At 41.4% G+C, this 12,535-nt stretch overlaps 1 protein-coding gene across 1 annotated transcript; it reads left to right on the plus strand.

Annotated features, from left to right (window-relative positions):
• Window positions 1–677: 677 nt before the first annotated feature.
• ATP6V1E1 (ATPase H+ transporting V1 subunit E1) lies at window positions 678–11,656 on the plus strand. Its single transcript, XM_057390040.1, has 9 exons — window positions 678–814; window positions 4,246–4,311; window positions 5,220–5,329; window positions 5,807–5,873; window positions 7,692–7,781; window positions 9,051–9,119; window positions 9,436–9,530; window positions 10,381–10,468; window positions 11,040–11,656. The coding sequence occupies exons 1-9, from the start codon at window positions 782–784 to the stop codon at window positions 11,100–11,102; spliced, it is 681 nt and encodes a 226-aa protein (XP_057246023.1). The 5' UTR covers window positions 678–781; the 3' UTR covers window positions 11,103–11,656.
• Window positions 11,657–12,535: the final 879 nt, after the last annotated feature.

Here is a 12,535-nt window from a genome sequence, read left to right on the forward strand (position 1 = left end):
AAACTGACAATACTTTGGTGGTATTGTCACCAAAGCCCGCCGGTTACTGTATCCAGTTCTGGCTCTTCAGTACAATAAAGACAGGGAGCTACTGGAAAGGGTCCAGTGGAGACCACGAAGATGATAAGGGGTCTGCAGCATCTCTCTTATGAGGGGAGACTGCAGGAGCTGGGCTTGCTTAGTCCAGGGAAGAGAAAACTGAGGGGAATTTCATCAACACATGTAAATATCTCAAAGGTGCCAAGCGAAAGGTGCCAGTTTCTCTTTGGTAATGCCAAGCGAGAGGACGAGGAGCAGCGGACACAAACTAAACCACCTAATGGAGTTTCACCTCAACACGCAGAACTTGACACTGAGGGTGTCAGGGCAGTGAACAGCTCTCCAAGGAGGCCCTGGATGGAGTCTCTGTGGGGGCGTTCCAAACGCATCCGGCGGCGCTTCTGTGTCAGCGGCTCCAGGTGACCCTGCCTGGGCAGGGATGGGACGGGAYGGTCCCCAGAGGTCCCTTCCAAGCCGGGTTTGTCCGTGGCTCCGCGCTCCTCTCGATCGCTCCCGGCCACGGGCCCGACACGCACGGCGCCGCCCCTCCAGCTGGCTGCGTGACGTCACTCGTACCGCTCCTTCCTATTGGCCCGCGATGGGCGGGGCGTGAGGCGGCCCCGCCCCCGCCGTGACCCGAACCGGATCTGATTCCGCTCGCGGCCACAGAGCGCTGCGGCTGTGTCTCCTCGGGCCTGCGGCTCCCACCGCCACCGCCACTGTCACCGCCACCGCCACCGCCATGGCGCTCAGCGATGCCGACGTGCAGAAGCAGGTAAGGCCGCGGGCCCCGGCCGGAGCGCAGCCCCTGAAGGGCCGTGAGGAGCRGCGGTGACCGCGCTGGGTCCCGCAGTGCCGGGCCTGGCCTGGGCTGCGGGTGTGCTGCTCTGTGAGGGGAGCTGGGCGCTCCCTTGGGAAAGGGAGATCGGTGGAGGGGGAGGATCCTGGCTGGGGAAAAGGAGTCTCCGAACAAAGTGGGTTTTCCCCTGTCCGGGTGGATGGGCCCCWCCGGGGAACTTCCTTGAGGCATTTTGGTGACATGTTACCGCAGATTATAACGAGAGGGTTCGTGAGCAGGCTGTGTGCTATGTGCAGTGTTTAATTGCACCTCGAGGCAGGTAAATACACAGCCTTAGACAAGTACTGTTTTTACAGGTTGCTGTGGTAGATGTTTAGAGGTAAGGGCCAGTCTCTTCTTCTGTTCCTGCAGTGKGAGAACCAGRGSAAGTGACCTTAAGCTGAGATAGGGGAGATTCACACCAGATATTAGAAAAAAAAATGTTACTGTTCAGATTGTCAGGCATTGAAATAGGTTGCCTGGGAAGGTGGTGGAGGTGTTTAGGASGTTCTGGATCTGAATCTGATGTGATTTGGTGGTTTAAAAGTTACAGTGGTAGTGCTCTGTTGATGGTTGGACTGGATGATCTTGAAAGTCTCTTCCAACCTTAATGATTTCCTGAGGACTTCACATCTCTGTTTTGCTTGTAGTTGTGCTACCTGCAGTTAGCTGTACCTTAGTATTCGGGTGGGCTGCTTGGTGTTCCTGAATGCCCTTTTCAGATCTACTTCCTAAGCAGAGTGGTGCAGTCTGGGGTTGGCTTGCAATGGAAACTTCCAGCCCTGAAGTCTGTCTGTGGACACCTCCTCCTGAGGCAGGACACCCTGTCCCTGTTGACAGTAAACACTGCCCTCACCTAAAAAAGCTGCTTTCAGCTGGGTTAAAGATGGTCTGTGGTGTTAAAGGCCGCAGGGATCCAGTCAGCACTGGTCTGGGCAGTTTCCTGTGGACAATGAGCAGATCAGGCAAGTTCCCTTTGTCCTCTGCATYACAAGTACTTGTGTCTCACTTTCTCATTAAAGAGAGAGACATTCAAGAGTCTCTTGGCAAGAAAGCATCATAGTGAAAGTAAAATCGGTAGATTGCCTTTCTCCAGAACGAGAATTGCAACATTACATTGTATTCCTTTTATTTGCAAAGCTCAGGGGTTTTTTTCCTGCCTCTTCCATGAAGATAATAAAAATAAATCTGTCATKATGGTGGTCTTTCTCAGCCAGAATGGACCCGAACTTCAAAGCTTAGTTTCAGGTTCTAGTGATATATTAAACATGTAATATTAATAGCATTTCACATCTGCAACTTTGCTGTCATTGCTTTACACTCCTGAGCCCAGGATGATCCTGTTAATTGGAGAGTGCTGATGGCTGACAGTCCTGCATGTGTATGAATCTGGCATGAACTTGCCAGCTGCTCCTCTTAACTGCTTGCAGCCACACTTTCAATAATTTTCACTTTCAGAATAATCTCTGATTGAGGCTTTTTCCCGTTGATGGACTTGCTTGTGTTATTCTATCAAAGGTGTTTAATATATTGTTTCATCTAGTCACTTCTAAAGTCAGTTTAAAACTTCCTTTGGAAAGGATAATCGGTGCTACTACTGCTACTGATGGGAAAACCCTATTTTCCTTTCTATAGGAAATCCTATTTTAAAATTAATCTCTTGTTTTAAAATACATTTTTGTCAGTGTTACTAAAACTAATCTTATTTTTAGATGTGAAAATCTCACTTTGGATCTATAAAATAAACCCCTATAAAAAGGGGTTTCGGCAGCTTTTGAAGAAAGTAACACTGTTCAATTYTACCAGTCTAGGAGAAGTGCATTCCATATTAGCTTGCTTCCATCTCATTCTTTTTCTTTATGCAGAGCATATTTCCTCAACACTTAGAACTKTTAGAAGTACTTGTGCAAAATTCAAAAACCAGATTGGAGGAAGTGACTCAGTAATGTAAAGGCCACTGCTGCTTAGTTCTCAGTCTTCTTGAACAACAGGCTATTCATTAAAATAATTTCCTTATTTTRTGGGCCTCTCTAGTCCTTTCTGAAAAGCAGGGTAGAAAGCTGATGCTATAGGTAGACAACACTTGAGAGTTTCAGCAGATGGGCATTAAAGGAAAACCTGCTGATTTGATTTTGAGGATGTAGATATTACTSATCACTTATTCCACTGCATGTGTTTAAAATCTTCCACTTGTCTCTTCAAGTATTTTTTTTTCTGTTCTCTTTTTTCATCTCTGTGGGCATAGTGCTGTTCTGCACATTGGTTCGGTTTTCACCTTGGCACCTTTCTAATCTCTTTAAAACATTGAATTTTAACATGAGATTCTCTAAATAGGGTTTTTTGTGCGAGTTTATTAAGACTGGATTGTCTGTAAAATGTGTCTTATCACTAAGTGCAAGCAAAAAGTCAGTAGGTTTTTATGGTCTGCCCCATCTGGCTTTGGAAGCCCATCCCAGTTGCAGTTTGGTTGGGAATGATTCCTTCCAGTCTGCCCCAAATGGGAGCCTGAACTGAGCTATGGTCACAGAAGGACATGTGATGGATAAGCAGAACTTGGTCTAATTGCTTTCCTAGACTTTAAGCTGCTGGATCTGCACTTTGAAGTGCTTTGAGGTGGCTTCAGAAATGTTTTTCAAGTAGCACATACTGGTTCATGTGGGGCTCTGAAACAGCATGTGACATTCTTGAGGTGGTCTGGGTCACAGTGCTGCCCCTGTCTTCTTCCCCAGCTCCTCCAGACTGACCTTATAAGTCTTAAYGGAATTTATTACAGTTTTTCAAGAAAAGTTTCTCTGGTGTTCAAAGAGACTTCTGGCTGTAAAAAACTGACCAGAGTGGTCGGTAACCCTTTGCTTGCTTCACAATTCATCAAGTATGGAAGGCCCAGGTTCATACAGATGCTATCTATGTTWATCTTTATGTTTTATGTAAATATCATAACAGACTAATTTTGCTGTGTGAGGATTTTTGAAGTTCTGAGGTTTTTTTCTAATAATCCCAGGGGTAAAAAAATTGATCTCATTAATGATGAATGAAAATACCATGTCTCACATTTATACAAATTTACTTTTGGTTTGGTTGGTTTGTCTTAGGTTTTTTTGACAGTTGCGTGTCTGAAGTGCATTCTTCTAATGGCAGCCAGTGAAACAGCATTATGTAAAATTATTGGGAAAAATAGTTTTCTTGTAATATATGTCAAGATGAACTGACTCTTTAGTGTGTMTATTCAATTAAATTTCTTCAGCAAACTATGATATGAAATTAGTAAATGGATATGGAGGATGTACAAATGAGGATATGTACACCTACATACTCTAGTCAATGTCCTTTCCTGCAGAAWATATTTACTTGCCTCTCTCCTGTTACAGATCAAGCACATGATGGCTTTCATTGAGCAGGAAGCCAATGAAAAGGCTGAAGAAATAGATGCAAAGGTAAAAATGGAAGTTCATTGTCAGTAAGTGCAAAAGGAAGACTGCATCTCACATCCTGTTTTGAAAGTTTCAGTCAGAGCAGCCCTAGAACATTTGTAAGCTACAGCTGATATCTGCTTAGTTATTTCATATCAACAAATGGTGTATCAAATGAAGTTAACAGTTCTTAGATTTTGAGAAATCAAAACAACTCAGAATTGGTTTTGCCCAACGTTTTGGTAGTTCTCAAATATAAAGTTATTCTTATCGAAGTTCACTCATTTTTTTAAGCAATCAGGAGAGCTAGGTGGTAACATGACTCAATTGCATTAAGTAGAACACCTTCCCCCACTAAATTAGTATTTAAGGCATGAGTTGAATTACTTGCAGAATTCTTCACTTAGGTTAAGCCATGAGACGCTGGGTTTAATATTAACTTGGTGATAGAGTATAGATGTTTACTAAAGAAGGATTAATGGTGCCTTTCAGTCCTAACAATCTGCATTATACCACTACTGAAATGCCTTGTTGATACTGGATTTAGCATATGTGTTGCTAATAATATTTCATCTCCCTTAAACATTTAGATTTACGCAAATATTTATCCAGTACTAAAGCAGATATTCCTGAAGGTCTGCAAACAGAATTCAGTAGCTGAGATTGGATTCTCAGGTATAAGYAGGAGAATTGTCCATATGTTTTTACACACTGTCTGGTGAGGCTTTACCAAAAAAAGTAACAGCTATACTGTCATTCTCCTTATGTAGGAATTACTTAAAGAGGTGAAGCAAAGAGGTGAAGCGTTTTTATATGTAACCATAAATTGTATCATCCTATGTCATCTGTGAATGTGCTCTGTTACATTTTGATTCTGTTTTTTTCAGCCCAAGGAATCAATTTCCACTTCAGTTATTTAATTTTTACTGTAGGCAGAAGAAGAATTCAACATTGAGAAGGGTCGCCTTGTTCAGACACAGAGACTGAAAATCATGGAGTATTATGAAAAGAAGGAGAAGCAAATTGAACAGCAAAAGAAAATGTAAGTCGCTTAGGTTGGATGTCTGACTTCAGAACCTGAGCTCACATTTTGTTGCTAATTTTATACAGAATTCTTTTTCCCTGGCAAACAGGCAAATAGTAGACAACCTATTTAGTTCTAATTATGAGTTTCTATTTTTTTTCTGGGGAGAAAATATTACAGCTGAACTACAGTGGTATAACTTCGTGTGATGAAAGAATCCTTCATATTTCTTAATGTAGTTAATGTCTAGAGCTCTACTCTGGTCTGTTACCCTGGGACAAATGATCATATTAGGTTTAGTTTGGGTGGGCCTTCACTGAAGAAAGGGGCTCTGCAATTTAATCTTTTGTGCAAGTTCAGAAACAAACAGGGGAACATAGTATGTTATTAAGTGTTGTAGGATTGTTATCTTTAAATGCAAAGTGTACAGTTAAATATTGCAGTTCTTCTGTCAAAGTCTGATGGATTGATTCAACTTTATCATGCAACTTGCAGTCAGATGTCCAACCTGATGAATCAAGCAAGGCTGAAGGTCCTTAAGGCAAGGGATGACCTTATTGCAGTGAGTATCTCTCTATTAAACACACAGATGCTCTATTTTTACCATATGGTAGGAAATGGATCCATTCTCTAAAGAAAATACGATTTTTGATTAACATTTACTTCAACATACAAAAATRGCTTTCCAAGCCTCTCTGAAAAGGCCTTGAGGATTTAGTCCAGYTTTGTTAATCTACTCTAGCTTATTTTCACAGTTTCCATTACTGGCTGTTTCAGGRAAATACAGTGGTCTGCCAAGAACATGGCAGGCACTGTTGTAKCTGTCATTTGCACAGTAGCTTGTTTCTTTCTAGAGCAGAAACTCTCTCTTGCACAGTTGGTAGAACTTTGAAGTTCTGGTTGCCTGAAGCAACATTAATGTGTAAAAGCCAGCATGGCATAAACAAAGAGGCTTAAAACACCACTGACTGGAATTTTTTGTGTCTGTCAGCAGCCCATAGTACATGAAAAGTTTTGYTTCATTTTCTGGTAGGTGACCACTGTGTGTGTTGACATGGAGGGTGAGTCAGRGCAGGCTAAGTTCAGGCTCCGTCTGGGTTTGCTGTGTTTATCTTTCACCACGTGCAGTGTGTATCCATTCTGCTCACTGAGTAGKGAGCAGGTTTGTTGTGCTCTCCTACCCCGTCTCAGAGACATTTGGGTRTTCCATGTTCTGCTAGATGGGGCTGTTGAGCTGTTGAAAAAACTGAGACCTGTGGAAGTCAAAAATAAAAGATTGGATAAACGTTCAAGTTGATGCTACCATGAAAAAGAGRAGTTATCAGAAGGAAATCACCAGTTTATTGACTTTTTAAACCTTGTTTCAAACTTTAGATTGTATTCCCAGAGAGGAGGAAGGTGGGTGGCTCAAGAGCTAACTCTGTTGTGATAGTGTCTGCTGGGTAATCTCTTCCTCATTTATCTGCTGACTCAACCTCATGCTTCTGAGTAATTCTAAACACTCTTCCTCATTTTAAGACATTTAAAGTCACATGCTGCTCACTCTTTCTTCCTTTATCAGATCTTTTGCTTCTTTTATGAAGAGAGATGAGCAGTTTCAGAAATGCAGTGTTCCTCTAGGGAGGACAGAATAACTAGGTTTGACCATGACAGTAAACTGTGATAGTTTTATATCTTCATACTGACTATGTTATTGTGCACACTTTTTCTAAACACCATGAGGTTGGACAGGAAAAAAAGGTTTATACCAAATCATAGAGTTTCTTTATCTGAAGTATGTATGATGGTTCCATTCTAGGATTTTTGAGCTGACTCAAATTTCTTTAAAAATTTCTTAAAAATTCAATCCCATCCAATCCTGATTTGCTGAGTAAAGATAATYGAGATAGGTACTTCAAATTAAAAATAAGCTCTCTCTTTTAAATTTTTACTTGCATTTACTTACAATTGTAGAATACCTAACCTGAATATTGTTTGGTGGAAAAATAGATTCAATTTCTTTGCTGAACTATAAAGCTGAAAGAATTTATTTGGACAACTCTATTGTTTTASAGTAAGCAATTATTTATTACATATTTAGTTTATCTAAATTAACATTTTAAGTACTATCCTTTTTCTACTGAGCTCTCCCYTTTTCACGCAAAATGAATTATTGTCAGGTTCTAATGAGTTCAGCTCAGGGCAGGAAGAAGGGAAGTGTTGGGAAGGGATAKTGTGCCATGCACAGAGATGGAGGTCTAGCTTGGATGAACACCAGCTGGAGTGTACGTTTACGTGTTGGCAGGGTGTGAGAGCTATAATAGAAGTACAGAAAGTTGGTAGGCATGAAACCAAATGCCAAACAGATGGGCTCTGCTGATCTGATTTCTTCTGAATGTAGGATTTGCTGAATGAGGCCAAGCAGAGACTTGCCAAGGTGGTGAAGGATGCTGCCAGGTACCAGACACTGCTGGATGGACTAGTTCTGCAGGTAAATATTTCAGTTGTGTAAAATGGATCATTGCTGCTCTAGCCCCCTAAGTGTCTTTTGTCAGAAATAACCTACTGGAAATTACAGTTATACTGGAGTCTGTGTCAAATGCTACTGGGCAATCTTTGAGTTTTAAACATCACTTCAATATCTTTCAGTCTTGGATTCCAAACAGAAAAGGTTGTGGCTTATTTTGAGGYGTAGAACCTGGTCTACCAAGCAGCAGTTCCATTGTAAAAATAATTGCACATGTGCACACACACATTTTAGTGTGCACACATTAAGCTCCTGTAGTAATCAGTTGGATCAAATGCACCTTTAGCAGAGGTTGTTTCTCCAAACCCCCAAGTCAGTTGATACCCACTTCGAAAATCTTTTTGGTATTTGAGACTTAATAAGCCCTGGTTTTGACAAATTCACTGTCATATGGAATGTGCCTGTGACAGGAGGAGGCACAGAAAGCAGAAACCAAAGCTTTGTAGAAGATCACCCTCAGGCCCCAGAAATGAGCTGCTGAAAGTCCCGTGAGTGTTGGCCAGGTCAGTCCTTCTGGTGCCTCTKTCTGTCACAGCCTGATCCTGTTGCTGTGAACTTCCGGGAGCCACCCACGAGCTCTCCTGTCACACTTGGATGGCAGAGTTTTCTCAGTWGTGTCTCCTTCCACCTTGTGCCTCCAAAGGGGTGTTGTTTCTTTATCACACTCAGGTCTGGTACTGCCTTACATCAGACAAACCTGTCTTGCTCTTGCAAATYGGCCATGGCTTGTTATGTTAGATCCAGTGAGGGATCTGTGCTCACAGCTGGAGTAGGTGATCATTGTAGGTCACTTCAAACTGCAACTAAACCTATTCTATTCTAGTCTCAGGTATTACCTGAGAGCTGCAAGGCTAGAACAGGAATCTGAAACTTCTGCATGACTTCAACAGCTTGGTTACATGCTCTGTTTACTTAGACAGCAATGATCCTCATGTGTGCATGAACATTAACTGGCCAACAGAATACTGTGATTCCATATGTTTAGTTGCACTTGAGTTCCAAAGACATCATCCATATTTAGGGTCTTCYCAAAATGTTGGTGCTGTCCTCTCAGAATGTCTGCGTGAGGGAAACTTGGGAGCAAAGAACTAAATTAAAGAGGTTGATATTGTTGGGGCTTGGGTTTTAAATTTGGGTTTCAAATTGATCAGCTTCTTTCCTTTCTTGGGGTTAAATAATTCTAAGATAATGAAAATGYTGACTTCCTGAAACTGAAATGGTTATTCCTTGCAGGGATTCTACCAGCTGCTTGAGCCCAGATTAGTTGTTCGGTGCAGAAAGCAGGATCTGCCCATGGTTAAGGTAAGACACCTGGAATAGTTTGACAGTGCCCCACTCACAGAGGCTGAGACCTGACTGCAGATATTTGCTGCTCAGATCCGCCTCTCTGTGTGCTATGTCCCTGCTTGAATACTACTTTGGAAACTTTAGACATGGCTACAGTATTAAGAATAATAAATGGGTTTGGCTCAAGAGCCAAACTGAAGTGCATTTGCTTAATTAAAAAAAAAAGAGGCCTCAATCCCTTCATTTTTTTAGTACAAGTGATTGAGTGATCAAATCTGAGTGCTGCAGTAGCATTTGTCAGTGCTAACTGGAGGTTTATTTTGTGTCCTAGACTGCTGTACAGAAGAGTATTCCCGTCTACAAAAATGCCATAAAAAGGGAYGTAGATGTTCATATTGACCAAGACAGCTTCCTGCCAGAAGACATGTAAGGAAAAAGGGATTATTTTATCCAGGACACTAACTCAATGCAAAGTTTTCAAGCCACAGCTCATATTAGTACAATGTCAGAAAATTAAGTATGGAATGTCCTCRAAGTGTCTGCTGCTGTTCTTGTGGAATTGGCACTTCTTTGTGTTTATCAGACACAGACTCTGCAGTTTTCTCCAGACAAGCACTGTGTCTATCAAAAATGTCAGGGAAGTTTTGTGCAATCTCCAGCCCGACTCACAGTATTGAAGTAGGGAATAACTGTACATGAGAACTGAACCACTAGTCTTCTAAAGAGGGAGAATATGGATRTAGCTATACTTTCTGTCTCAGGGTGAAGCAATTTGAGTCATCAGGTGCTGCAGGATAATCACTTGCTGGGGTTTGTATCTGTTCTGTCTGCAGGRCTCTATTTCCATATGGTATCCTAGAGACACTATATACAAAGTTGTATATTCTGGTGGCGATCTTTATGTGTGGGCCAACAAAAACAATATTTGTAGTGTTTTTCCTCACTGTCCAAGATGTGACATCTGTCTTAGCACAGAGTCTGAAGCTGTTTTGAAGGGTCAAATTGCATAACTCCAATCACATTTAAAACATGCTAATGAGGACCCTTGCACATGGCTGTGTCTCCGGTAACTCCAAAGATGCTTTGCATGGCTGCTTCACTGGATTGCTTTGTGCTGATTCCTATCAAGACATGATCAAAAATTATGTTATTTTTAAAAAAAGGAATCTTACGTATCTGACTTCCCTGTAAATACTGATTTGGGATATTTGTGTCAGATTCTGACTCTGACCTATGGATTTCACTGAATTATTTCTTTTTTGTTGTCCATCTTTAGTGCTGGAGGTGTTGAAATCTACAACAGTGATGGTAAAATTAAAGTTTCCAATACCCTGGAAAGTCGGCTGGACCTTGTAGCCCAGCAGGTGAGTTTCTCCAGCAATCAAGATAAACAAAATACAATTAACTAGTCTGTTCTTGTAATTAAATCCTTGTGTTTCCAAAGTATCCCAATAGTGCATGGGATCAGATTTCAATGGGAGTGACAAGTATGAAGTTATTTTTGAAAGGAAAGAAGCAAATTACCTACTGTTTGTGCAGCAAAAACTGTGGCATTCCCCAGAATTACCCTTTTGAATTTAGCTTAAGCATAAAACTATAAATTATGATCTTGAAAGACTTGATTATGATTTCACTGCAGTCAAGATGCTGAAATGCTGAGGCTAACTTGAATTACTGAAGCTAGCTTGAGTACAAACTTTGGCTGAAACCTATTTACACCCAGGTGCAAAACACCCTAGCTCTGGCATCTCTTTCTTATGCTACAGTACAGGCAGTCCTTTCAGTCTACAGAGAGTWGCAATGTGTGATCAGAGAAAGGCTTCAGAAAGCTCAGATGAACTGACTTGCTAATTTTGAAGCAACCTATCCCACAGTGCCTGCAGGAAGAACATTTTATTGCCCATTTCACATAACTGATGTTCTCTTTCTCCATAGATGATGCCAGAAATCAGAGTGGCTCTCTTTGGTGCTAATGCCAACAGGAAGTTTTTGGACTAAACCTCTATGAGAGAAGGTGGGATCTGTTCCACTGCCATACTGAAGGGGATGCAAAAGCATCTGCTGATTTAAAATCTCAAAATTTAACATTACTGTGTCATCCAGTATCTGTTCTTCAATCGAATAATTTTGCATACCTGCTGTGCTTAGCCTCTCTACTTGTGGTTAGAATTGTRTTGCTCAAAGGATGTGAAGACATGCATATTCATCCAGAAGTGGCACTAGAAAATGGAGGCATTTGGGCTCTTGGCTTTCCYTACACTGTTGTGACTCTGTAAAGACAACTGGTCCATTTAGGGTCACTCTCTWTGCTTTGGCCACATCTCTCTCAAGTCGTCTGATCTGTGAAGTAAATCACTATGCTGCTGATGGCAAATCCCCTTCCAGTTATGGTCTTCAGTGTTATAGAGGGCATGTATTCTTTCCCAAGGTTAGTAGTTTAATTCATGTTACTTGGTCAGGCATTTCCTGTTCTGTATATGTGATTTAAAAAAAAAAAAAGCCTGAGCCTGTAAAACTCTATTTATTAAAATAAAAATGCGTGTGTGTGTGGAGTTCCTTGTCACTTCTCTTGGGCAGTGGCAGCAACCTTTGAAAAATGGGATTGTTTGTGTGAGGACTTCCTACCTGAGCTGTGTATGAACTGTTCTGTGAAGCTGCAGTTCAAGTGCAAGTAGTAGTGTCAAGCTGTGTGCTGGAATAATGTTGGATTGTAGGCAGGGCTTYTGAATAGGACTCCAGGATTCTGGAACGTCATTCTCCCTGAAAAATGGGTCAGTAGTTTTGCTCTCTCACTCTTCTGTTACAAGAGAGAACTACAGCAACACAACTGTGGAACTCAGATAAAACAAACACAATCCATTTCCAGTCACAAGTTTGTTGCATCCTTGCAGGAGATCCAAACCATACYCTGACTCTTCTAATGCTCAGTTGTGAGACTTCTTTTGTGCAAAATAGAAGCTGCTGAATTACTGCTTCAATATGTTTTGAAGTCATCTCTAAGTATTGTAGTGAATCAGGAATGGTAGGAATTTTACACTGTGCTGTGAAGAGCACTTGCCAAGCTGCAGCAACACTCCTTTATTCAGTATTTTTAACTTGAGGCCCTGATGTGTGTGCCCTCATGTAACATAGACTCTTAATGCTAAACAAGCCTTACACTGCCTCATTTCTCTCAAATGGAGATTGACTACTAAGAAAATCGTGATTCCAAACTTATTTAGTCTGTGTCTGGAAGAAATGCTTTAAATTGCTCTTAGGAAATAGGATTATAGAAAGGTTTTTTGGTTTTATTAGGAAATAAGATTATAGAAAGGTTTTTTGGTTTTATGGCTCTTTGCTATTGCGTTTAGGTGCCAGCTCTTGAATTCCACATAGATGGTTATGGAATAAATTTGGTTCTTTGCTTTCCAGCACAGTTTCTGTGACTGGGC

This window comes from Malurus melanocephalus, unplaced genomic scaffold (genome assembly GCF_030028575.1).
Source record: "Malurus melanocephalus ecotype Western Australia unplaced genomic scaffold, MMel_1.1 scaffold_22, whole genome shotgun sequence".
NCBI lineage: Eukaryota > Metazoa > Chordata > Aves > Passeriformes > Maluridae > Malurus > Malurus melanocephalus.